Here is a 27,767-nt window from a genome sequence, read left to right as displayed (position 1 = left end):
AATATCAGTTATACTTTTGTACAGTAAATAAAAAACGAATAATAAAAATATAATAAACACATAGTAAATAAATATTACCTAAATTGTAAAACTTTGAAGCTTTTTTGTATTTGGCTAAACCATTAACCTATTTTTAGATGCATTTGGCTTTAAAGCCTTATTACGGATCTAACACAAATAATATAATAGATATCGAAAAAAAGGCTTTTGACTAACCTTTTTCAATGAATTAAAGTTTAGAAAGTTACCTGCCTCGTGATGCAGTCGGTTTCATAAATTATAAATGAAAATGTACCAACAAACATGTCGTAATTCAGTAATCTTTAGTCTGCAAACATTTATACAAAATGTATAGATCCGATTGCATCATAGGTACAATACGTTATATTTATTTTTCGTAGTTTAAATATAATCTTATATTTTAATAAGCACTATATTAATTATAATCAATTTAATTTTCAAGCAAAACAAATGCTGATACAATGGTGTAATATTTATTTACCAAGTGAACAGCATTTTGTTACTCGACGGCCATCTGTGCATTTTTTTGTAAATATTATCTTTAAGAAAACTTGTCTTATAATGAACATGTGTAAAATTAAATAAATTGTCTAAAAATGTAGTAGTGTGTTTTATTTTATTAATAAGGATTTTGTACAATTCGAGTCATAGAATCTAAAGTTAGACATGTACTAGACATGACTAAATACAGTACAGGGTAGTTGAGACAAAAAAAAAGTACTTGAAATATAATTTATTTTAAATGAATTGCATATCTGGGACAGCATAATGTGGATTCGCAACGGCATTTTTATGCAGGTATCTCGTCAGATTCTTGAACACAATGCGTTCTCCGCCCACCGCTTTCCAGAAAATATCGGCGTCGTGATGCAACACTTCATTTTGACCGCACTCCTGAGTAAATAAAAATAGATATAATGTGAGCAGTTTCTTCGCAGTCTAGGTTGTTCTAGATTCTAGTTTCGAACATGGCAATACTTAACCATGACCTTTACCGCACATTTTCAAAATAATTCGTTTCAAAAGAAAATTGCAAATGATGACGGCCTATGAAGGAGCTCCCAAAGTTTGAGATTTTTGCGTACTTACTCATATTTATCCCAATGAGTTTTCTTGTTCGTCTTAACCGTTGCTGATAACTAAAGGTCTCTGTTACAGGGCAGTTCTATACTCAAAATACAATTTTGTTACCTTGCAAGACTCGTTAAAAATGAAAGCAGAAAGCTCTTCAGTAACAGACTCTGCCCTCTGGCCCTCGTAAAACTCATTAAATTTCGTCTTTACCACATCGTATACCTTAAATTAATAAATAAATAGCATTAGTAGTCACCAAAAATTACGCCTAAATCATCTAATGCTTTAGAGCGAAAAAAGCCCTATTAAAGTAGTATTTTAAAAGTTATTAAAACAAGGTTATTATCGAAAAATAATGATAAATTCCTTGTGTTAAGTACGTGTTTGTGGTAAGAAGAATACTATTGCACTAATTAGGAGTTATTTTCTGTTTGCAACTAAAAAGTTTCATGCTCTTTCCGAAGATTGGTATCTTTATAACATTAAAATGGAATGACCGGAATAGTCAAAATAAATAACATAAAAATGATTGATTTTTAGTTGTTTAGTTACTCTTCTAATTATTTACCATCAATTTTGGTCAAACCTACATATATAATTTAAGATCACGGATTCACATAACAATGAAATAAGACAAAGAAACTATAACAAAATCTTGGGACATGTAAAGGTTTGGTTTGATTTTGAACCTACCGTATTACCACCATGTTCATAAATATCGTTTAACATAGTGGTGAATGGCTCCTGAAAGAAGGCAGCTGTCCAAGGTTTGGTGAAGTAATCAAAAAGATCGTCTATGAGATTAATCTGTAATCAAGTAATTTTAATTATTACGCAACATCCATAAACTTCGTGACCATACTGACCATGGCCCCAACTCCTTACTTAATATTTTGCTTTAATAAATACCCTTGTGTTGTCATTCGTGACACCCTTAAATCTTTAGCCACGAACTTCTTGTATGATGTGATGGGGCGTTATTTCGCAGAATAAGATTCAGGGCAAGGTTTTACTGTTGATTTATGCAAAACTTTAGAGAGTATTGCTCATATTAATATTATATAAAATTTTGTGAAATACTAACTGTTCATTTATGCGCGGTTGTAAAAACAAAAGTTTTTTAATTTTTAATATAACTGAAGTAGCGCAGTAAGGCGTCAACAAGTTAGCTTGATTTCGATTCATACCGAAGCATTTGCTTGCATATAAATTGCAAATTAAATTTTTAATAATTACTGTATGACCTGTGACAGTAATATTTATCAATAAATGACTATTTCGACTTGACTATTAAATTTTTACCTATTAGATATAAATATCATTGAAGGGCATTTAAATGCTATTCTCAAATAAAACTTTGTGTTCTTGAATAATAATAAGTAATCGACTTACGTTATATCTAACGAGAAGATTGTTGAAATAAGCTTCGTGTTTACCATACAATTGCGTAAAGTTATCACAGGAGAATGGCTTCTTAGAGAGACAGCTGATAGATTCGACGCAATGCAAGGAATTTATCTGCAGTCTGAAGTAGTTGCCCCTTTTATTGGTTATAAGTGTGTGACCCTATAAGAGTAATAAATAAACTAAGAAATCAATGCCAAACGCATATTTTGCGGTTTAAAAAAAAATAGTTTATCACGATCCTTTACAATCCTAAATTACTTTCCCCGTGGGTTTTCTGGATGAGAGTTTTGTTTAAATTTATTAAGTTATCATTTGTTTTGTTTCTTTTATCTACTGGGAGTAGATTGCTTTAATTCTCCTATAAATTTTCTGAAACAGTTGGCTTATCGCCAACATTAAAACACCCAACGTCATAATAACCATTATATCATCCAAACGCGTGTCGGGTGTTATAATTTTGTACTGAATTTCATTATAAAAGTCCTTCGTTTATTTTTTTCGATCCCTTCTGCGCAAAAGTTTTCACATAGACAGCCAATTCCTTAATGCTCGGTACGTGGTATGTGTATGAATTTCAAAAAAGAACATTGTCAGTCACGCGCCTGTCTAAAAGAACACCGCGCGCCATAAAAAAAAGAAGGAGGTTATTAAAATCCCATTTTTGTTCGACATTTATTGGTATGTTAAAAAAAATTTTAACATACCAATAAATGTCGAACAATATTTTTCCAACCACTATAAAAATGTGTTATTACTACTGCAATTTTTTTAATAGTACTTAGTTTATTTATATATACTAAGTAATGGATCACAATATAAGGTCACTAGGACAAGCAGTTTTGATGTTAACAGTAAGCTGCTAACTGTTTCAGATTCTTTAGAGGTTTCATATTACGATAGTAGATAAAGTGTTGTATGGAACTGTTGATAATTTGGTATTAACACACTCATTAGATAACCCACACTTTGGGTTTTAAATCACCCCTTTTATACCACAGTTGCATAAATAACTATTAATGTTGAAAATGTTGTGCAATAAAGTGTTTATCTATCTATCTATATTAAGATGAGGTTAATATTAATCCTCGACAATAGTGTATGTGTTACACTCTTACTTTTTGACGACCTACCTGGCACTGTAGTAAGCGCTATGGTCTTAAAAGTGTGAGGTCGCAAGCTCAACCCGTGGGAGGGACAATTTGGGAATATTGGATAGAAGCAGGAAATCATGTTTTGCGGAAATCCCAGTGGCGTGCATAGAGGGTATGCACAGGGTATGCAGATGATACAAAATGAAAAAACAAGTTAAGTCTTAACAATTATTCATTGTAGGAGATGTTCTCCTGAGGATGCTCCGGTTTCGGAGCGAAACGTGCGTACAGGGTATATTGCCGAAAATCTGTTTGGTGTGGAGTATAAGGATTGAAGAAATTATAAATTACACCACACAAATTCTCCTGCTTTTCGCGGAGTATAGCAAATTAAGCTTAATTTTGATAATACAATTTGGGAATTCTAAATTTTGGATATGGTCTGGTGGTCAGCCGTACTAAGAACAACGTGCTTTAACCCTAACAGGTAAGCCCGCTACTATCTTAGCATATCAATTACCAGTAAATCGAAATCGCGGTCTAAATCGTAGTGTTAGAAAGAACTCCATCAAGATAATGTTAACATATATGTAGGTTTACATTCATAGGATAAGGTTTAGTAATAAAATAAAATAATCTATAACTCATTTATCGTTTGTTACACGGTACCTGTCGCGGTAGCAGTAACTGCACTGCCATTGGTACACGCCGACCCGGTTTTCGCAGCATCATGTAGTAAAGCGGACCTGGGAGTGTAGCCATTTGCACTATCGGCGACTCGAACTTCGTGACGGGTTGCCAGCGACTTAGCGTATAAATAAAATTATCTAAATATACATCTGGTCACACTCTAGATAAGATAGAAAGATACATTTTGACGGCCGATTGGCGCAGTTTGCAGCGTGAGTCCAAGGCCGTGGGTTCGATTCCCACTACTGGAAAGGGTTTTGAGGCATGAATGTTTTTCAGTGTCTGGGTTATATGTATATTTATGTATATTATTCATAAAAATATTCATGAGTCATAAGACAAGCTAGGCTTACTTTGGGGCTAGATGGCGATGGGTAAATTGGCGTAGTATATTTGTTTATTTATTTATTTACATAAACTATCTGGACTCGGCAGAAGTCCCGATTACAACATCGTTGATTATTAAGTTTTTCATCATTATTATCAACTCATTAGCGGCCTAATGCAGGTCACGGGTCTCAACACAAAAATATGAGGGCTAAGGCATTCACGACGAGGATAAAGGATAAAGGAGGGACGATAAGAGATCCACGCATCATAGCCAACCAGGCTGACCACGTGTTGATTGGCACAATTTAACACCTTTGAGAACATTATCAAAAACACTTAGGCATGCAGGTTTCCATACGATGTTTTCTTTTATCGCTAAAGCAAGTGATATTTTAATAGAATAAATGTATAATGCACAGAACTAGAGGTGCGTGTAGAGATAGAACTCGGGCACCCCAAGAGGAAGGCTGAAGCCCCTTTAAGTTTATCATTGCAAATATATTCTGCTAAATAAATGTACTAACAGTTTGTACCTACTACCTTTTCATAGCGCTATTTGATAAGCGGCCGGAACTTCCAAAACTGGCACGCGATTCTCGGTACCTGTAAAAGACATTTTAAATTTTTAGTCATAAGCACATTATGCGATATCATTGAAAAAACATCGCAAGAATATTACGCGAGCAAACTCGAACTATATCGGTGCGTGTTATCTAATTCTTCGAGGTCCGTTCTTCCTGCCATAAAGGGATCCAGTTTAAGCAGCAACTGCCTTGCTAGCTGAAACACACAAAAGGAAAACAATTGCAGAAAGCTAGTAGCTTTCCTAACAGGCTCATATTTTGCCTTTTTTTGGGGCCTTTAATCATTACTTGCTTTAGCTTCTTATGCTCGTTTTCACTAAAAACGAACAGAACAAAGCAATGCAAAAATAAGAAACGCCCAATCTAAGTAGGTTCCAGATTCGGAATACTTAAATCCAAATTCAAAATTTCTTTAATCATGTAGGCCTATCACAGGTACTTATGAAGCGTTCATTCATATATGTTTACATAATTGTAAGGGGATGATGATAACTTCGTTCGCCAACTTAAACCTAAAGCTACGAGGGTTCCAAACGCGCACTGGTCTAAGAAGAGCCAACAACAAACTTAGCCGGGTAATTTTTTTTTGTTATCACCATCTCACTGAAAATTTATGTTAAGATATGAAGCTAGAGCAATTCACACCCAAGCTCTTTTATCGTTTAAGTAATCCTTAATATTATAAAAGGATTTTTCTGTAAACCGATCACCAATAGTTATCACCTATGCAAGTGAAACGTTTTTTGTGTTGACATCGCCTGTGATTAGTTATTCGAATTGTATTTAGTGAAAATGGCCATTAAATTAACAATCGAAATTAATAATGCCATCAAACAATTTTCAATCTAATCTAAAACGGCAGTTTGTTGATACTTATGGCGCCATCTAGTTTTGTAATGGGAAACCGCCACAAGCGCAAACCCATTCCATATACGAAAAACACCTACTAATATTATAAATGTCAATGTAAGTTTGTTTTTTACGCTTTCACGCAAAAACTAATTAACCGATCCTCATGAAACTTTGTACAAATATTCTTGGAAGTTTAAGAAGTAATATAGGATACTTTTTATCCCGACATAAAGCTCGAATCCTTTGGGAGAGGGGATGAAAGTGTTTGACGATTTTACACCATAACTCCAACAAATTATAACCGATTTAAATAATTATTTTATTACTATAGAGGTTATTATATGTGTTTAATTTTGCCTAAACATTGTGTAGATCTGATGAATGTGGTTGGTTGGAGATAGAGGACAGAACTCCTCAGCGGACAGCAGCAAACCCCTCATTTAAGGCTTAGCGATACTGAATACTTTATTGTTTATTGAGCTACAACTAAACAAAATCAAACGCGGACGAAGTCGCGGGCAACAGCTAGTTACTTATATATAAGTCTTACATCGCCTTATCGAGTCGTAGTAGATCTTTTTGTGACAGACCTCGTCGGTGAAGTACTATCGCCATACTTAATTCTGCCACGTTATTTGTGATGCTGTTCGGTCTGAAGGTCTTGGTTACCGGTGTAATTACAGGCACTTGAGGCTAAACTCTTACGCCTCAAAATGATGGACACGAGGTGTCAAGTCGCAGGACTCCTTGCATGCCCTGTAAAGTGTTGCTCTGTTTATAGACGATGTTTTTATACTTAGAACATCACCTTTCTCCATCAATTATTACTTAAAAAAAAAACTTAAGTCAATTCCAGTTATTCCAGTTTCAGCCGGTTCGATTAACGGCTAATCTCTAAACTGAACTAAAATGGCAGATCTAAAAGTAGTGCTATCCCTGTCACTGTATTCTTTATGAAAAGCGATACCACTATTTTTAAGACTTAAATAATATCTCATTACATCTAACTCAATAGTAATCCTATACAACGTATAATTGCTTTCTATAAAAAGATCACATACATTACAGTAAAATATTCGGTATAAATAATAAGTCAGCCATTCTTAATTCAAATACCTATGCACTTTTGATACGTACACATACAAAGTTTGTATAGGTATGGTAGTGTAGTTTGTAAAGATTGTTATAATTATACTAAATAGTAGTCAGTCAAATAACGTATTGAAATGGGGGTGGAATGGTTCTATTGGATTCCGCATATCAATATTTACCGCTTCCCCCACATCCTCAGAGCAATAGTATTTGTGAAGACGGTCCGGCGCGTAGAGTCGACGTGAATATCGCACACACGGGCCTGCTCCGTACACGTGAGGGTCGTTCGTCTCAAACATGGGTCCAACGACCAAACCGCCGTCATACACAAGGCCGCTTTCGTTTATAGCTGCGTAATTTACGAATGGTAAGTCTTATTGCTTATTCATACGAAAATTACTTCATTATTAAAGAAAAAAATGAAATGTCAATCGACTCTTTTCAGTACGAAACGAACTAACAATCGAGCAATTTCTTTTCAACATGACAACTAAGTAATTAAAATATCACTTGCTTCAACGGTGAAGGAAAACGTCGTGTGGAAACCTGCATGCCTGATGGTTCTGCGTAATATTCTCAAAGGTATGTGAAGTCCACAAATCCGCACTGAGCTAGCGCGGTGGACTACGGCCTTACCTCTTCTCCATTATGGGAGGAGATCCGTGCTCTGTAGTGGACCGGTAAAGGGTTGATGTGATGATGATGAATAAAACGAATTGGACAGTTTAAGACGCTAGTTTTAAACTATCGAGACACCAATAAACTAATTAGTATTTTTAGACACACGACATTAAAATTATTTCATCTAGCCCTTTTTTGTCAATTCAGGCTTGCAGGCCACTCGCAGTACGCTATGAATCGCGAACAAGCTCATGAATAAATACCCCTAAAAACATTCTAATTTCGAAACCAGTTGGCCCAGCATTATAAATACATACTTTGAAGTAGCCATGTAAAAAAACATTTCTTTCGCATTTCGTTTCACCCCATTAGACGTTTTTTTTTTTATTATTGAAATAATAAAGATAAGACAGTATTAGAAGACTTAAGGTTATAAGTATAAAGATACCTTTAAAAGCATTTAAATCAATAGCCTTTATCCCGAAATAGAAAAGGGCAAAGCAGGGTACATGCATTGCGTGCGTTGGAGACATAAGCTGCAAATAGTCAACACTTGCTTCACACTCCGACCATCCGTTGAAGTAGCACTGGCGATATACACGAATACCGAGCTTTCCAAGCTTCGTTTGAACTCTTTCATCTACCTGAAAGTATACTGAAACTAAGAAATAGGCGCCAGATCACCACCACATATTTTATGTGTTCAGTCAAACTGTTGAGTCTTTAAAAAAACTTTCATCCCCTATTTAGGCACCTTTTTTACAAATCCATAACATGTTATTTTTTTTTACTATTTTATGATTGATTATTTGATTTACTATTTTATGTCTCAACCTAAATATCAATTTTCGTCAACAGAACTTTAGAAATTACTGACTTTCATTTAAATTTTTATTCCGTATTTGCTAAAAAAATCCGGAAGACCTTCCGAGAGTTTCCGAATCTCCGGAGATATAACTTTTTTTTTTAATTTTTACTTACCTTGCGTACCTACGAGAAATCGCGTTTACTTGTTACAACTTACAACACAATAGTTACACGCGTTTACTCAGTACAATCGGTTAAAAATATTCCTTTAATTACAAAATCTATAACTTCTTTTGGAGTTATACTTCTTTGGCGCGTTAGGGATAAATGATGAGAGTAAATTTTTACGATGCTCGCCCACTCCGTCACAAAAAACCGACACCCTGAAGTTAGCTATAAGCTTTGACAGTGTACACTTTCAATTGTCAAAGACTGCGAGCGCATTCCAGTTATTCAATTAATTCAATGGTATATAAATCTCAAATTATAATGTTGTTTGTCCGATAATGAGTCTATTAGTTTTCCAAATTTATTTATGTTTATTATGTTCATTTCTTTAATTATATAGAAATATTTTTTTTGTTATATTTAAATAAACTTATTAATATTTAACCAATTAACTAACTGATATTTCGTTATACTAAACTGTCAATGTAACTTTTTCTACAAACGTAGAATAAAACGACCGATGAAATTTTTGAAAAGATTTTAAATTTTTATCTCGTTAAGCTAAAGGAGTATAATTTCTAACGCGTGTTCATAAGTACACACACGATTTTTTTATTAGGATAGAAAAACTAGCTTACAGTTTCATTGTTAAAGCAGTTAACTCTAATAGCAGAGCTGTCTTCAGGAGGAAAAGGCTCAACGAAGACTATTGAATCACCCGTTAGGCCTAATTCCAATAAAGCCGCTATGCAGCTATATGCTTCAATACAGTCTCCGTACACAACAACAGGTCTCTCATTACTAAGACAATAACTTGTGTTTGCTGTAAAGAGAAGTTATAGGGTTCCATAACTCATAATGTAAAAAGGGAATTTATATGGGGAAGGTTTAATATCTTCTGTATTTTTCTGTTTCTTAGGTTGCATTGTTTTTTACCATAGGCGATAGATGAACAATTTTTACTAGCTGCAAATTACGAATAAAACTATAGACGCCAGTGACAGAGGAACAGATTGGCGATGGCTTCCCAATAATCCCGTTTAGGACTTATTACGGAACCCTAAAAATCAAACGATTATTGTTGCATACCCTGTGCATACCCTCTATTCACGCCACTGCTCTTGGCTAGTCTAGGCAGGGTGGTACCCTACCGACATAGACATGCCACCAAGCTATTTAGCCGATTTAGGGTACTTATGGCGGCTTATGACTGCAGTACCCCTAACTGGTTAGTCGCTACCAACTTAGACTGCATCACACCAGGTGAGATTAGAGCCAAGGGCTATCTTTAATTCCCGTTTTCACTTAACCTAGGCATAGCCTTAATCGAATGCCTAGTTATTAAAGAAGAGAAAAAAAAGTTTCACGAACTCTTATGTTATGTCTAATTGAGTTAGGATCCGTCTAAAGTAAAAAATCATAATTATTAATCATAATCATTATCATTTATTTGCAAAAAACATGTGAAATTATAGATGTTCAAAAAATTATACAGACCAATATTTTAGCCCATTTAGAGGCATGCAAATCTTAACTTAAAAATAATTAATAAGTTAAATCACCGATTCGGCGTACACTGATACTTGACCGATGAAAGTATATCAATTCGTTTTTTTTAATAACGTTGAATCATACGAAAGATTAAAAATATGATAATACAAACACAAAATACCAAACCATGTGGCAAGAACCATAGACAAGCTAGATTATATGTGTTGTCATGTGAAAAGCGATTGGTGAAAGGTTAATGTATGCCTAGGAGTTTTTTTTGATCAGGCGTGACTTACTAAGGCATTGCCTTGTCCGACGTTAGTTTAAACGGGCATTAGTATAATAAAAAAGGACAATTACTTACCAGTGCTAGATATCATTCTCATTAATTTTCGCAAGCACGTGTTTGCTTGGTACAAAGTATTAATGAGCATGACATTGTCGGGTAGTTCCGGATGCAATGGAACATTGTCGGGCAGATACGCTGGGTTGTCCATAAGGATTCTGACACATGGTTTGCCTTTCCTGGTATGCAAAAAATATAGACTAACATTATAAACGAGAAAATACGTTTGTTTGTTTGTTTGTCGGCCGTTGTTTGTTCGCGGCCTACAGGTAGTACTGATTTACACAATGTTCGGTTTTACTAAATAATAAATTAAAATACCTAATACTCGGTTTTCATAATATCTAATTCAGCCTATCTATTTATGCCCCATTGCTAAGCAAGAGCCTCTTCACTTATAAGAGAGGGAAATTAGAGACTTCACCCCCATAATGCTTTCAATGAAATTTGGCAGGCTTTTAAAATTTATATTATAACATAAACAATTAAATTGATGATGGAAAACTGTATCTAATTTTTTTTGTATTTATGTGCTAATACGCTGCTAGATACGCTGGATTGCCCATAATAATTTTGGCACAAAACTTCCTGTAATGTATAATATATTATTAAAAAACGGTTCATTATATTGTTTGCATTATATCATCCTCAACGAATTAATGGCCAACTTCTGCCGTTTTGATGAGGATGAACTGTTCTGTTGGTTATAGAACAGAGGGAATCAGAGCACTGATAAACCACGCTGGACTGGCACTGTTTTTTTTATAGCAAATAAACGAGCAAGCGGGTCACCTGATGTAAAGTGAACACCGCCGCCCATGTCATCAACAGCAACAGAGAAACTGCCCTTTAAATATTAATTTCGGTAACTTACAATTATTAGTGGTCAGAGCCGAGAATCGAACCTAGTTCGATCGACCTCGTTATCTGAAGTGAGTACAAATAACCGCTAAACCAACCAGGAAGTTCATAATATTAAATAATACTAGTTCAGATTGATAAACAGTGTGTTCTCTAATAAAAAGGATTAGGTACTTACTCCACTTCCTTGGCCAGCTCCATAGAGTCCTTCAAATAGTCTGGATGTTGGAATTGTTGTCCACATGTTATAAATAGTTCATCATAAAACTTTATGCCACCGCCCTTGAGGTGAATGCATTTCTTTTTCCTTATAAAATAATAACAAAATTTTCAAAAACTGATTAGGTACTTCACTAATAGATAACCTATAAAATCTACTTAATATTCTAAACTTTACATTTTCTTTGTGTAGTATGGTTTTATAAGTTATGGATACTTCACGGACACTAAAGGCGTTTCTAAAACAAATTGAAGGATGGCTCAGGAAAGTATACTTTTACCACATTTCTTTCTTTTATATAAATATGAAAAAAATCTAATTTTAGGAAAAACAGTTGTTAAAATATATCAATATCAATATAATTCTAAAAACTTTTAATGATAAGTTCTACAAAAGTTAAGTACCTGTCGATGTGAATCACAACTGCAGACATGATGTCTACATAGTAGTAAAAGGGAACGCTCTTAATGTATCGCTCTGTGTATCGTCCATCCCTTGGTATGCATATTTCTGCGGCTCGCATACAATCCGTGACGGCCGGTAAACCGTGCCGCGATACTAACGTTATATTTGTAAATGTAAGATATTCAGATGTGGGTCTAAAAAAATTCATTGTACGATGTAGTATAAACGAAAATAAGTTTTATTCACAATAATTGCTGTCTTAGTTTGTCGACATTTCATAAACTAACACACAGATGGATGGAGACCAATACCATTGTAGATTCACGCAAACTAGAATGTGACCACAGATTTAGAAACCTTCAGCTATGGCAACTCCAAATAGCTATCGTGACTTGGTAATTTAGATACCTACCTACTCATTATAATTTTTTGGAACTTAATAATGTTCTCTACTACGAAACTAACATTATAAATAAATTTCTTTTTTTTTGCACATCTCTATCTATCACGACTAAATAAACAGGTCTGAAAAGCTCTTAATCCTTCTCTGTAATAAAGGCCAAAGGCCCAGCACTGGAAAACTAAGCTGCTGAGGGTAAATACACAAACATACCCTAAAAGCAATGTTTCCAGGAAAGCTAGTCCAGTGCGACTAGCTCCAACAACAACAATGCTATTGTTAACGTGAACTTTTGGCATACTTGTCAACGGTCGCTCTAATATCCATAAAGCGAATGGTGTTGCGCTGTAACATAAAAATATATATATATATATATATATATATATATATATATAAGCAAATAGCTTAATCGTAAAATCGAATGAGAAAGGATAAGAATATAGAATCGTTGATAAAATCTAAATTAAACATGAGATATACTGACACATGAAAAACTCCCAATTTAAAGGTAAAATCTGTTTTATTACATAATTTGGCATTTAATAATTATTTAACCAATAGTGGAAAATATCCTTAGTAAAGCGAGTAAAATTGAGTTGGCTAGTTTTTCTCATTTTTCGCTTTTTGGTTTATTTTGTCAAGTATATTCAAGAAACATTATAAGAAAATCCAATGTAATATTTTGGGTTCTACAAAAGAAAAGCTTTTGCACGCTTACTGCACGTCGATCGGGGATAATGTTATTTCGTAAGAAATAACATTCATGAGAGGTTTCTAAAAATAATTCTTAAATTTAAAAGTGTTTCAATAATCCCGGAATAATACGTTTTGTTTCAACATGATGACCTGCGACGTGACGAGGGCAAAAAGTTTTGGCAGAGAAGCAAGGTGAGGTAAATTTGGCTACAGTATAAACATTATTAATTATTAACCAGCTTCCGAAAAAAGTCCTTCTCCAACTGCATTTAACCAACCAGCGAAAGAGTTTCTTGGTCAGAAACAATAATACTGCTGTTAGGTCTAGCTACGAGTCTAGGGCGAATGTGTAAGATTGTTTAGGGCTATTTAATATAATCATCACCAATACCAACCGGCCCACTTTCACGGGTCTCTTCTCGGTATGAGAAGGAACGGAAATGTTATTTTTACAACTTAAGCTACCAAACTGTAATCCAACCTGTGTACCAATTAATTTGACAAATGAAACCAAATGTTTAAATCTATGAACTAAATACGATATTTTTACACTCTAAAGTGCGCTTTATAAACTAAGTGCGTCAATTTAAAGTCAAAAGGACTAACATATCTTTAAATATATTATCGTGATGTTTGCCCCCAATATTATTAGGCACTGCTCGACGGGGACGCACCGGCATCATATAACTTGCAAGCGACATTAGATTCCGGACGGGACTCTAAATTTATAATGTGCAATCCATTAACACAAATAAACATTATCAAAATAACATAGAGATCACTAATAATTTAAAAAATACATGTAACAGTTTAACCTAAGTTGCTATAAAAAAAAAAAATTGTAACTATGACGACTTCATACCTTTTAAAGTGGTTTTAATGTTCGGTTTTTATTAGAATGATTGGATTGAATTTATTTGCATTAAAATAATGTACGACTAAAAAAACCTACCAACTCTCAATATTTCGTTTATAATGTAATAGCATTGGATCGATTTCGAAACTAGTGGGTAATCCATTGAAAATATTGCAATTTTTATTATAAGTTGAATTTATGGTACCCTCGTAGAATGAGACAATCATAAAATTGTAATCGGCATATTGTCGCTATCTATGGCAACCAATCTTCAGTATATTATATCGGTTTGCTAATGCTAAAATCGGTTAGCTAAAGCTAAAATTAGGCAAGTGGCCCTCGTACCTTGGAGAGCATTTCAATCATCAATCCCGGATATTATCACTTACATGTGATAGTAATCATTAAAGCTACCGTTGGAGCAAACCTACACGCATGTGAGTAGCCTGGTGGGTCTATGCGATAAAACCCTGTCTCGTATGAGTAAGAGGGTCTGTTTCAGCAGTGGGACGTTAATAGGCAGATGAGGATGAATTTGACAACACAAAATTGACAGATACAACGCAGCTGTCACTTTTTTTTTAACTTAAGAATCAAGAGGCATTTTATGTAAAATATTTAAAGGTTTTGTCTTATTTACCGCATCCCCTTTAGCGAAAAGTCGGCAAACCCAAAACAACGAAGTATATTTGGTCTGACGCAGCACGTCCCTCAGATACCATCGCGCATGAGGTTCCATGACAGGAGACATGACACAAGCTAAAATCTGTGGACAAATTTAAATAAAATTATTTTTAACAGTGGAGTGACGAAAGCCTATCACAAAATTAAGAAATAAAAAAAAACTTATACAGTTTACTAAACTTTTTAAAGTAAATCAAAACAATTTACATTTTTTCAAAATGTAAATTAAAGTTGTAAATGTAACATGTAAAAAAAAGTCTAGTTGGCCACATTACAATTTACATTTTTACAAAATGTAGACTTGTTTATCGATATAACTTATGGATCAATTATATGGCCCACCTGTTTGTAGGTGGAAAACCTACAAACAGCTGGCTAAAGATAGAGCAACACTTTCTATGGCCAGCAAAACAACATTCTGCGCAGTACCCTGTATCCATTAACCTGAGACGTAGACGTGTTAAGCTTTACACTCAATGGTTACCACGCCCTCTTGATCCGAACACAGCAATGCCAGCTTGGCAGTAAAATTATTACTGCCAAGTAAGTAAGTGTAAGTTGTAAGTTTGGGAACCCCTGGTATAGACTATTCATCGTATCTATTTTTTTTCAAATGCTGTGAGTCAGGAGATATTGTTTAGGTTAAAGCTACGGCTGGTCGCTTATAAAAGTGCACAGTCACATGATAAACCAAGAACACTGTTTTGAGAAGAGAACAGCTATAAACCTCAAATAGGTTACTAACCGATGCATCCGTCCCGGCACGTCTAGCTTCTGGCTCCAAATCATATTGAGTTCTGATAGATGATCCATCTTCCAGCGGCCTACAATATAAGTAGGTAAATAAACTCATGTCGAAAACTTATCATAACTATTTTATAATGATTATTATTTTTCTAGAATGATTAACTTTCACTGCTAGGATAAAGGACTCTTGTAAAGATTTCCATACGTTTGGGGCACCGGACCTATGGACCCCAACGTGGGTTGGGGCCCAATGAAAAATTACTAACAATCTTAGGTTGCTACGGAAAAGGATATTGGCTTAAGTTATCCCACTTCTGATGTCGTAGACTAAATGAAAATAACTTAAATAAGTCAACAAAAATAATGCGAATTTGTAATTTGTTACCCTAGAAGCTACCATCCAACATACAACGGCCGCCCTAGGCGAACAGAATAAATGAAATGAAATCTCTTTAGTAATTTTCAACTTTTAGGAAGAAGATTGTAAAACAGGATGTAAGACGAAAAAAATAAATGAATATAAACTTCAAAGTTATTAGGGAATAACTTATTACCCGAGAACAACTAATCCAATAGGCTGATTTTCATTAAGCAAAACATACGACGATAGTGTTAAAGATTGGAGACTGTTTTCGAACAGTGCCATCAAGTCTAGCTTTCTTGGAGCGTGCTCTAAGACCTCATTCAAGTTGGGAATGTCATATGCCTCTGCGCGACGAACGGTAGGGTTCCTGAAAAATATCTGCTCGTTTCCATACTTCCATACCAATATTATAAATGCGAAAATGTGCCTGTTTGTTTGTTACCTATTTTAAGCTCAATCACTGCATCGATTTAAATACGATATGACTCATAGCTTGCATTCTGGCAATGTTTACTATTGAACTTCTTAACCCGATAAATTTCAGGTTACCTATCTACAGCCCCAAAGTGCAATGCGGAATTTTGCACAGAGATTTGCTTACAACCTGGAGAAGGATCTAGTAAACTTTTTGATCCCGGGAAAAGAAACTGTTCAGGGAGGATTTTTACAAAACCAAAACAAATGCGGTTAAAGTCGTGCCCAGCAGCTAGTTCTTTTTATCCGTTTTATCCTGGATCTTTAAAAAAATGCAATATTAAAACAAGACTTTTAAAAGTAACTTAAAGCACGTTAAGCCATCGGTCGCGGTCTTTAAGCTGACCTTATTATGTTTAAAATTTCATCAAGGACGGTGGAGTAATTATGTCGACAAACCAACAAACAAACACAGTTGCGCATTTATAATATTAATATAAACTGTTATCATATAGATCATTCAAAATGAAGCAGATGTAAAATAAATATTAACTACCTACCCTCTGATTGCATTAACATGCGCTAAGTACAATGTATCATTCATGAAACGCATTCTAAAGCTGTACGGAGTGACGAGCTGAAATAAATCAATATACGGTTTAATAATTTAGTTGTACTAGTATTTAGTTGCACAGACACAAAGTAAACATATAGCCCAGTACTCGGTGGGAGCAATGTAGGTATTTTTACTAATAAAATGAAACAACGTACGGAAAAATTTAAATTCTATGAAGACATAAACTATTTAATTGGTATTAAGCAAGACTATAAAACATAGGCATACCAAAATATACCCAGGTAAGTTTTCAGCTTTTGAATTTAGTTATCACCATGAATTACCTCTAAATAATGAAAAATGATTCATGCATATGACAGGATTTTTGGATAAACCTAGGCTTCACTTAAATAAGAATTATACTTTTAAAACAAGATGGTAAATAATATTTAAAAAAATACTGCTTTTAGCGAGGAATTAAAACCCGATGATAAAAAGTGTTGTGAGAAGCCATCAAGATCGTTTTACGACGATATAAAGAAAGCGAAGGGAAAGGGGTAGATGTTAAAAACTAATGACTGGGTTATGGTTCTGTTAATACTCTTACGGAAAGGCACACTAATATGATAAATAGAGTTTAAACTCTTTGTTTCTACTCTTTGTTGAGGGTGTAACATTAAAGTTAATTTCCCTAGCACCCGACCTCTGTATTTTTACTCACTTGTATAAAGGATACCCAAGCAACATGGCGTTTGCACAACACGTTTTCAAGCTTGAAGACAGTCTTATTATTTTGATTTAAGTGTATATTTTTAGCCTGTCTATCGTCTAATTGTAGTAGAGATTTTTGCTCGTCAAGAGAAGTACTGCCGCTAGCATTTTTATGTGCCGCCAAGCAGCATTGCTGTGTTCCAGTCTAAAGGTCGTGGTTTCCGGTCTAAACTTGATAGACACGTGGCAATTTGTAAGACGTGTTCCTTGCATGCCTTGCGAAGTGATGCTGTGTTTATAGACGATGTTTATTGCCGTTCTGATTGGTCCGTCAATGATTACAGTATGAACAAAAAAACACTCCTTAGGGCTTATTCTGTTTTTGGAAAAACCGCCACATTTTAGTTTAAAGCAGTAAGGTTTAAATCGCCTTTTAATAGCAAAGTCAGTTTGTCTCCCTGAGCTTGCGGATGATATGATTCTGGAGCATTTCAGAAAAGTTTAAAATAAAATAAAATAAATCTTTAATTAGTAAAAACAAAATACCGTAAACTGTTCTAAAAGTGGGAAACACGTGTGCGAGGAGGGGAGACACATGATACAGTAGTCTCTATCGGGAAAAAGCTCAAAGGCAGCCTCGAGCATCTCAAAACCATACCTGGTACGAACATTACAAAAACTAAACAAATTAAAATAATATAAGTTATTACAGCGTATTTTATATGGAAGCTTTATTGTTAACAGAGATAATGTTTTGCTTTTTATAATTTTATAAGTTTTTTGTCAAAAGTATAAAATAATAGCACGCTAACAATGGATTTTCATAAAAAAAAATCCTCATATTTTTGTGACAGTAACTTCGTACGTCTCTTTTAGAAAAGTGTTAAGGTTTGATTAGATTTAGTCTACAAGAACACTTTGAATGGAGAGATCTAGTAGACTTATCGCTCTTTGTGAGCTTAACTCTATATTCGATATCTGTATTATACTCGTAGGTCTTACCTTTCATCGTAATCGGCTTGCATAGCAAACACCTCTATTAGGAAAGCGTTCGGTCGCCCCGAATATCGAGTCAGTTCGGGAGGCTTGACCGACGATACGATACTCACTGTATTCGCTGGCAGGTCATAAAATACGATTTATATATCATGCACGTAATAAGAGAGTAAAAAATCGAATACAAAATAAAGCTTACTTAGCAAAAGTAATGAAAAAAAAATGTTCAAAAAAGCAACTCATGCTTTTTGTCTGCAGAGGAATTCACAAATTTACATAACTTTAACTCTTACTTAAGTAATTGGACCATGCTCTCTGAGGTATGACATGATGGCATAGACAGCGCAACGCAACTCCGATCTGTTACTTAGAATTTCTTGACATAAACTATAAAGAGATAACCATACCTAACCTATGTATTGCTCGATCTGGAAAGTGGAAACTGATCCGTAGTGATGTTAACAGCTTAAAAACAGCATAATGAAAATAATATAACAAAACAAATATATAACAGGGAGTAACAATAATGAAATTGTTTGGCTAAACATTTTCAACTGAAATATCTACAGGCTCGGGTTACAAACATCCTAAAACTCGCCTCATTAACTACCTAACGTAGGTAAGTAACTTATGTCTATATGTTATAATTGTAACTCACCTAGAGTCTTCAATTTATCTTTCAGAATGTATTTATTGTCAAAACCTGATTCCTTGTGCTTTGAAATACTTTCATCGGATAATCTGTAAATTAAAATTTAGTTAGGTTACAACACAGTGGCTTCTCTTTATTTCTCAGGGATTTAGAGCTAAGACAAGCAATTTCAATGTGCCTCGGCGATGGCAGTGACGATTATTACTTATATTGCTTACGTCCCGGTTATTATCATATGTGTTACAATTACTCGCAGCAAGTAACTGAAGACGAAGGAGTAACGACCCCGCACCAGTAATGCAGACAGTTGCTGGACATTAAGCGAAACAGGACCATGGAATTATGAAATTCCTACAAAGTTGTATGTCCAGCGGTGGATGAACGTTTATCAGTTTATATGATAAGGTAGGACAGAACGCCATAATGACATATACTATACTGTACAACTATGTTTTCAATATACTAGACGCGATCTCACCTAGGCTTTTTCATAATATCGTCGGTCATGAACAACCGTGGCAGCCTCAACAAATCTGTATCAATATTAACGATGTCGTATTCAAATTCGTCGTCTTCTTCTTCCAGGAGCTGTAGGATATCCAACTGCGAATAGCCATCGGCTTGTTTCTGTTTCGACCTATCTAACTCTCTGCACATTTCCTTAACTGCGTCGTCCTCTGATACCCATGTTACCTTAAAGAATGATTTGTACTTATCTATCCATTCTTGTAATATAAGTGTAACTAAACAATTTATGTACATATACGGACCTATATACCGATCTTAAATATACTAAGCAAATTTTATTATAACAAGCATTATTATCGAAGTTATTAAACAAAAAGTTTAACCTCCACTGCTCTGACTCTCTGTCTGAAAACTCGAGGCACATGTATTTATGTAATACTTTTCCTTTCAACCTTCAATGCCAGCTGCACTTAATCTGATTTGATATATCAGATGTTAATTTTAGAAAACGTTATATGACTATCATAAATAAACCCTTACCTTAGGCTCAGCCTTCATTAACTAACAACTTATCAAATTCATACCATCATCGTTAGCCTAAGAATTACGTGACAGGCTTCTTTTATATAGGCTATCCCACCTACCCTACTCTAGTACTTTTAGATACACTTTTATCATAACTTACCTACGATCAAATGTAAGGTTCATTTGATCGAAGGTAAGTTAGGTAAGGTACGTTCACAAATACTGTTAAAAAGTATTTAAATACACATACCCGAGATTTTGCATCTATCGCTTCGGGCAAATCGGCATTGGAGCCTTGCTGAGATTCGCACGTAGCGTTTCCGCCTACGGCAAAACTGACGAAAGACGAAAGATGAAGTTATTGGAAATTATGGCCATGTAAATTAGTCAAAAATATATTTTTTGTTTTATTTCTTAATCATTTATAACACTCTACATTTCCAAATCATCACTATCATCGCCAGCCTATTAAAATTTTATTGCATATCCTCTTCTCTTACAGCACCAATCTGGTCCAATACGGGTTGGCGGGCTTTAACGATTATAATCACATCTTAGTGATAACAACCGCGACCGACTGCTTAACGTGTTCTCTGAGGCACGGAGTTGGGCACAATCTATTTCCCTACTCCTGACTTGCACCGAAGTGTTTGCACAGAAGTGCGTTTATGTATCCAGAAATATGATTAGTGGTGTTAACTGGCATTCGAACCTAGGTTCTCATCGTGGTAGTGTATGAATGATAAATGCATGAATACCCTTTCACTGTACATATCAACAAAAGTACATTCAGTCGAATTGAGAACCTTCTCCTTTTTTTTTTGTCGGTTGAAAAGAGACAAACATCACAACACAAAACAATGCCGAACACAATTTGGTCGCCTTCTAGGTACATAGCGACCTCTTCAGGCCACTTGAGTAACGAGCAAGTTAACAAAACAGTACGTATTTATTTTGGCATTATATTTACATGTATAGACTATAGCTTAGTTGTACCTAAGCCGATACTTTTATCTCGGCTTGTTGGTTGATGAGACTGCATACGACCTTAACCGATTTCACTAAACCTAGTAATCTTCTTTATCTGATGCCTAGTGATTTAGGTGATTCCTTGAGAAAAAATACGTGTCACGGTCTCATATGATGTCTGACGACGAAAAATATGATAATATAAACACAAAATACCACACCTTGTGGCAAGAACCATAGACAAGTTATGTTTATGACTTGCATAGTAAAAATCGATTAGTGAAAGGTAAAAATATGCATAAAAGTAGGTAGATATGTATCCATTATGCGTTACTTACTTAGTCATTACCTTGTACATCGTTAGAGAAAACATGCATAAATTAACAATAGATTCTTTAGCTTAAAATTTCTTATTTCTTAAATTCTACCTGGTGTTGGAATCATTTTGTGTTGATGTTGGTGGCATGTCGAGGTGACGCAGGCCGGCAAAGGGCGACAGTTCAAAGCTCTCCTCTAAAGCTTCGTAGTTGATTTGCGTGTTCAGAATCATCACACCAACTGCTACCTCCTTGTGCTGTTAAAGTTAGCATACGGTACATTTGATATTTTTAAAATATAGATCAAGTAGAGACAGTGATTGTTCTACTGCCGTGGGGAACAACTACTGCCGTGCTCATTTCTGCTGCACACACTAACACCTTCGTTGCTGTGATCCGGTCTAAGGAAGCGTGTTTGCCGGTGGAATCAGGTACATGAGGCTCAATACCTTTGCCTTAGTATTGCGTATTGCATGCCATGCGAAGAGTTGCTCAGTTTATCATAGGCGATGGTTTTCCAATTACCATCATGTCATCCGACAACTGTCTACATCAGGTTTTATCATAAAGAGCATGTAGGTTTTAATTATCTTTTGCATACAACCTTATAAGAACCTGCCTTTTAGTTAGAGACACTTTTAATATTAACTGTCTCAAATTTTGTAAAACATAGAATAATTTGACCCCCATTTAAGGGCCCTCGGAAATCTGCTCAGCTCAGCAGTAGTCAGACAACAGTGTCGTTTGGAAACCGATTAAACCCTTAAAAAGGTTAGCCCGCTACCTTCTTAGACTACATCATGACTGACCACCAGCTGAGATAGCATACAAAAGTCTCAATTGTTGTGCTATTGTAATTACGGTGATGATCTATTAAAGTATTGAAAAAAAATTTGCTTGTCATTTTATACATTTTAGATCGATTCTTTTTACTTTTGAAATATACTTAGGTTTACCTCACACACGAGCTGCACTCGTTCGGACTCCGGATGTCGCGATATCAGCTCGCTGATATAGAAATCGCCGTATAACTCGCGTAACCACTGCGAGTGGCGTTCGATTATTGGCAGAAGATCATCATTGTCTTCCTCGCTGTGGGAAGGCAGGTAATAATTAAAAATTTGGTACGAACATAGATATCGTATGAATGACGTCTTGCAGTTGCTCTTTGTCGACTGGATACAAATTTAAACCTAAATAACGCAGTGTAGATTAAAAATATACCATTTTTGTAAGTTGACATTTGGCTGCGCAAATCAGATTTTATGAATTAAATTATAAAGTTTTCTATGGTGACATTTGCATAAACGATGACCACGTAGTTATGGTAAATGCAGAGCCTAACTTTGCCTCGACAATTGTATGTACGGTACTACAAATGTACATTCTGTAACGTCAAATGGACAAGACCATTTTTGCCATTGCTTTGACGGCCGATTGGCGCAGGTTGCAGCGACCCTGCTTTCTGAGCCCAAGGCCGTGGGTTCGATTCCCACTAATGGAAAATGCTTGTGTGATGAGCATGATTGTTTTTCAGTGTCTGGGTGGTTATATGTATATTCTAAGTATTTATGTATATTATTCATAAAAAATATTCATAAAACATCTTCGTACCCATAACACAAGCTACGCTTACTTTGGGGCTAGATGGCGATGTGTGTGTTGTCGTAGTATATTATTTTTATTTAATGATTATATATGTTATTCTTGTGTAAACTTAGGTAGGCAATAAGTATAATAAAACAAAATGCTAAATAATTATATCGTAATTACACTTATGTACCTTGCATAAATGGGCCAGTGCGCGTCAGAGCTCTTTTTACGTGACGCTACTTTTACAACGAAACTCTATACCTATTACTATGGTACTAAGTAGATATAGGGTTACGTAGTATCAAACGTTACGTTCTGCCGCTCAATAATTTAGACTCACAAACTCTTTTATACTGATGAATAGTCAAGAAAATCGATCACGACATGGAAGAAAGTACCTTATGTAACTTTTGTCTGTCAAGCCGTTTATACTTATCGCTGAAGCTACAAATGCCAGGAATCAGCTTATGCTAGGTGTCGATAAGATAAAGGATTAGGACGACCCGGGATCGGGATGGCCCAAACTACTCAGCTAAAGGTAGGTTACCCATTAGTTACAAACTGCATGACTTGACCAGCCGTAAGCGACAGTCTGCCCACCTACTAGAGGGTTTATGAAATGTATTTTAAGATCACAAACTAACACGGCTCGCCGTATCCTCAATTTGGGACAGATATCTTTACGTTCTGCTATCCACAGAGAAGGCAGCTGGTCGCCGGGTATGCCGCGTTCTAAGGCCTGGAAGCGCTTGAACGAGGCCTCACTACGGGACTGGCCTGGCATTAACACTATAACATAAAAGGCAATAATGTCAAAACACCTAAGTAACTTGAAATTTCCTATTTACGGTTCCCCGCGATACGTGTCATAAAGAAGAACAACTCTACCCAGAGCTATATTTTGAAATCATTCTCACGGTAAAAAATCAGCAAAATCTACCTGTGAAATTCCCTACAAAAAAATAAACACAACACGAAATATCATATTATAAAATGTCGCCATTTAGCAGACATTATGTTTTTTCCAAATAAAATATAGCCAGTGTCACTGCAGATGAAGTGTTAGAATCCATATATAAGTAATATATGGATTCTAACACTTCCTACGTCTAAATCTGTTAAGGAATCTAGGAGTTATTGTGGGACAAAGAAACTTACATACATAAACACTGAACTGAAAACATTAATTAAGTAGGTATATTCTGTCCTGAGCAGTCGTGGAATAACAGATATTTTTTTCCGATCTTCCTGGAGCAGTGGTGTGTGCACTGCGGTTTAAGTGAAAGGTTCAATTCCCGGCAGAGGCATTTTCAAAAATTTTTAAATTTCTTAATTTTCTCTGGTCTGATCAGTAGGAAGGCTTCGGCCGTGGTTGGTTACCATTCTAACAGCAAAGATGTTCCGGCAAGATTGAGCGTATGACGCCAGGTAAAAACTGGTTAAGGGTATGGGTTTGTTTTAACTGCTAACTGCTGCTGCTGTAACAGGATACATATAGGTATAATGCATTCGAATAACTCACCTGTACTATTGATAAAAGACTTTATCATCCCAATGTATTGCAAATAGTGATCGTGCATAAGCACAGATTTCAACATGCCGTCCACCACTTCGCGGCCGTACGAAGGGCTCCAGCATAGCAGATGTATAAACAACGTGTTCCGTGAGTTTAGTTCTATAGCTCTAAAATGGATTCAAAATAAATAAGATCGCGTCATGCTTATTTCTGCCGCTAAGAAGCATTGTTGCAATGCTATGTTCCCGTCCTAGGGCGAGAGAGCCGGTGTAATAAAAGGCACACGAGGCTTATCACCTTCGCCTCAGGTCTATGGATCTAGGGCGGGACGTTGCAGGACATGATATTTGGATGCCCTGCGAAGGTTTGCTCTGTTTATAGACAATGCTTTTCCAATTACCATCAAATAGGCCGTATACTTGTTCCGTATTACCTACTGTAGAAAAAAGACACTGTATCATTCCAACCGTTAGACGTACAGATTGTGAGGACTAATAGATTCCACGGTTTTATGCCGCGTGTGTCTAGCGACGAGTCCCAAGACACGTTTGACTCGCTTTCCAGTGCGGTCATTACACCAGGACCTAAGGACCCCAATCTCCAGCGGACCCCCGAGCTGGAGGCAGAGATGCGGGGCACGCATTCAGGCGTTAACGACATAATTCATTAACATTATACAGCGTAAATTTTCTAACTCCAGGCTGGGATCTACTTCATCTTCACAAAAAAAGTTGCACCCAGACACTTGAGATCCGTAGCCTAATAAGCTTCATACTAACGACTGGAGAGTGCTCTATAAATACTTAGGCTACCCGATAATTGCTTTATGTACTTATATTTAGTGTAAACGAAGTCTTCCCAAGCCCCTGGCCCGACGGCAGGTATTAACGGGTAGTCTTTCAGAACCAGACAACCAACTACCCTCTCATTTATATCCAAATGGCATATTGACAATATGCAGGTGTCACTGTAAGGAATAGAAAAAGTAGTTATTTATTTAATACTACAAATTAGCCCCTGACAGCATTACCAAGGCTGCATTAATAAAGCATTAATGCAGCCTTGGTACTAAGTTAAGGTAACCTATGAGGACTCTCACACTACTACTACTAACATGATTGATGAATATTTTTATGAATAAGTAAGTATAAATAAATACTTATAAAAGGTATACAGTAAAACACCCAGACACTGACAAACATTCATGTTCATCACACAAACATTTTTTTCCAGTTGTGGGAATCCCAACTCCCAGCCTTGGCCCCAGAAAGCCGGTTCGCTGCCCACTGCGCCAATCAGCCGTGGAAATATTAACTTATTATGTAGCAATTAACAGTTTCTATGCAAAATCATAACGAAACGCAAAAAAATATGGTCCCGACTGTCAGTAGGGTGGCAACTTGCCGCGGCCAAAGCCTCCGTACCTGATACCAAACGAGGGTGGTACTGATAATTTCTTAATTAATATAAAAACTCTATTAGGGTTATTCTCAGTATAAGTGTTTTAGCCTGCACTGAGAATCAAACCCAAGATCTCACGATCCGTAGTTGATCATGTTAGTAACTTGCCCATGAGTACAAATTTATTTTATTTATTATCATTCCAGGCTTTTGCTCAAGATTATATTCTATTATTATCTACTGCACAACTGACTGATTTGAATTACTTATTAAATACTAACAAACTCGTATCATGACTTTTATTATATCCCTAGGTCCCTACTTAAAAGGCCTTTTATCAAAAGTTTGGTCAATCGAGGGATCGATGATCTCTTCCCTTCAATGCTGGTACGACCTCTTTTTAAATTGTAAGGAAACAGAGATTGGACCCACCACGTTGCTCCACTTCGGGTTGGTGAACTAAGTAAAGAGGTACAAGTCCTAGTTAACAAATATTATCCAGTGATCTCTCACCTCTCACACAATCTCTCATCTCTAATGAAGTTAAGGTAAAATTCAATTGAGACCGGCGACAACCTTCATAGCTGAGATCTTAACTAAAAATATTAGTACAAGTCGAATTTAGTACTTACAATAGGTACCCAATATCAGAGACGTCATTGATTCGGAAGTTCTTCGCCATAGACTCTGTTACTAACGGAAATACTGCTGGAGCATCATCCACGTTCGCTAGCCGCAAACGACCCAATGAAACTGCTTTCCACAATCTTGATACCATGATATGTCTTTTGAATTTAATTACGTATTTTTAATATGTATACGATGACATTAAACTGTGAATCTCTTTGTTAGCAAACCGCTAGAAAAAACAATAAATCTTTGAAACTGTTATTAAGGTTGTATGTTTATATTGTTTGACATTGGTTGTATCCTCTTTGTTTCGCTCTGTACTTAGAATATAAACTTCTTGGACATTTACGAGTAAGTAACACCTATCTCAGATAGTCGTATTTACAAACTATTAGGTCTACATTGCGATCCTACTACAGAAAGCATTGATTTAATATGTTATCATACATTACACCGTAAGCAGGATTCTGAGAAATTAATATGTAAAAGACAGCAGCGATTTATTAAATATATGGCCTTTACCGCCGAATTAGCGTATCCGACATATAAAAATTTTTAGAAAAGAAGCTTTTTTTGTATGATTAAATAAAGCTTCTTTGGGAATAACTTTTATTTATCAGTTACTAATGTAACTGATGTGACGTACCAATCTTTCTCGTAAATCTTGATAGTACAATTTGCTAATTTTTCGTATTTTTTTTCCGTAGTTAATCCCGAACGGGGGCGTGAAACCTGAGAATGACACTATAAAACCAGTCATACCAAATTTGTGTACCATCTACTTATGGACTATAGGTCACATCTAACAGATAACTTTTTTTGTGACGCAGTTATATAGGTACTGCGGCCATCAAATATGGGAGGAGATTTGATAAAATAATTATTAAGAATTTCCAAAATAGTTCTGGCTTGGCAACGGATAATTACCACCATTAAATACAAGCGGCTTCAGCAATAACTGTAGCAAATTTAACATGTAAATCTCATGTATTCTGATATCAGGATTTGACAAAGGACAAGGCAAAACAAAAAATCATTTTCATACAGACTTATGTTTATTTAATATCTTAAATTCAAACATTACGAATGTTAGAAATACATAGACAATAATAAAATGAAAAAAGAAACTGCCAGTACACACTTAACAGCTGTTTGAGCTTAAAGTTAATGATACGAAAACATTTAAATTAACTAAACTGATTAATAATGCTT

The 27,767-nt window shown here is 35.5% G+C and overlaps 1 protein-coding gene across 1 annotated transcript; it reads right to left on the bottom strand.

Moving 5' to 3' along the window:
* Positions 1 to 759: 759 nt before the first annotated feature.
* On the bottom strand, positions 760 to 26,703 carry LOC120631769 (cilia- and flagella-associated protein 61-like). Its single transcript, XM_039901448.1, has 30 exons — positions 26,558 to 26,703; positions 25,357 to 25,491; positions 24,531 to 24,691; positions 23,653 to 23,797; positions 22,372 to 22,507; positions 21,527 to 21,672; positions 20,380 to 20,464; positions 19,615 to 19,829; positions 19,143 to 19,225; positions 18,491 to 18,605; positions 18,035 to 18,146; positions 16,782 to 16,858; positions 15,998 to 16,174; positions 15,442 to 15,520; positions 14,653 to 14,778; positions 13,763 to 13,875; positions 12,674 to 12,805; positions 12,060 to 12,254; positions 11,614 to 11,742; positions 10,593 to 10,753; positions 9,376 to 9,560; positions 8,211 to 8,406; positions 7,321 to 7,490; positions 5,293 to 5,393; positions 5,154 to 5,216; positions 4,263 to 4,398; positions 2,488 to 2,661; positions 1,789 to 1,902; positions 1,213 to 1,317; positions 760 to 915 (listed from the first exon to the last, which is right to left on the bottom strand). The coding sequence occupies exons 1-30, from the start codon at positions 26,701 to 26,703 to the stop codon at positions 760 to 762; spliced, it is 4,068 nt and encodes a 1,355-aa protein (XP_039757382.1).
* Between the last annotated feature and the right edge of the window lie 1,064 nt (positions 26,704 to 27,767).

This window comes from Pararge aegeria, chromosome 18 (assembly GCF_905163445.1).
Source record: "Pararge aegeria chromosome 18, ilParAegt1.1, whole genome shotgun sequence".
Taxonomy (NCBI): Eukaryota; Metazoa; Arthropoda; class Insecta; order Lepidoptera; family Nymphalidae; genus Pararge; species Pararge aegeria.
Note: the sequence above shows the minus strand (reverse complement) of the source record. Positions and strands in the feature narration are given on the sequence as shown.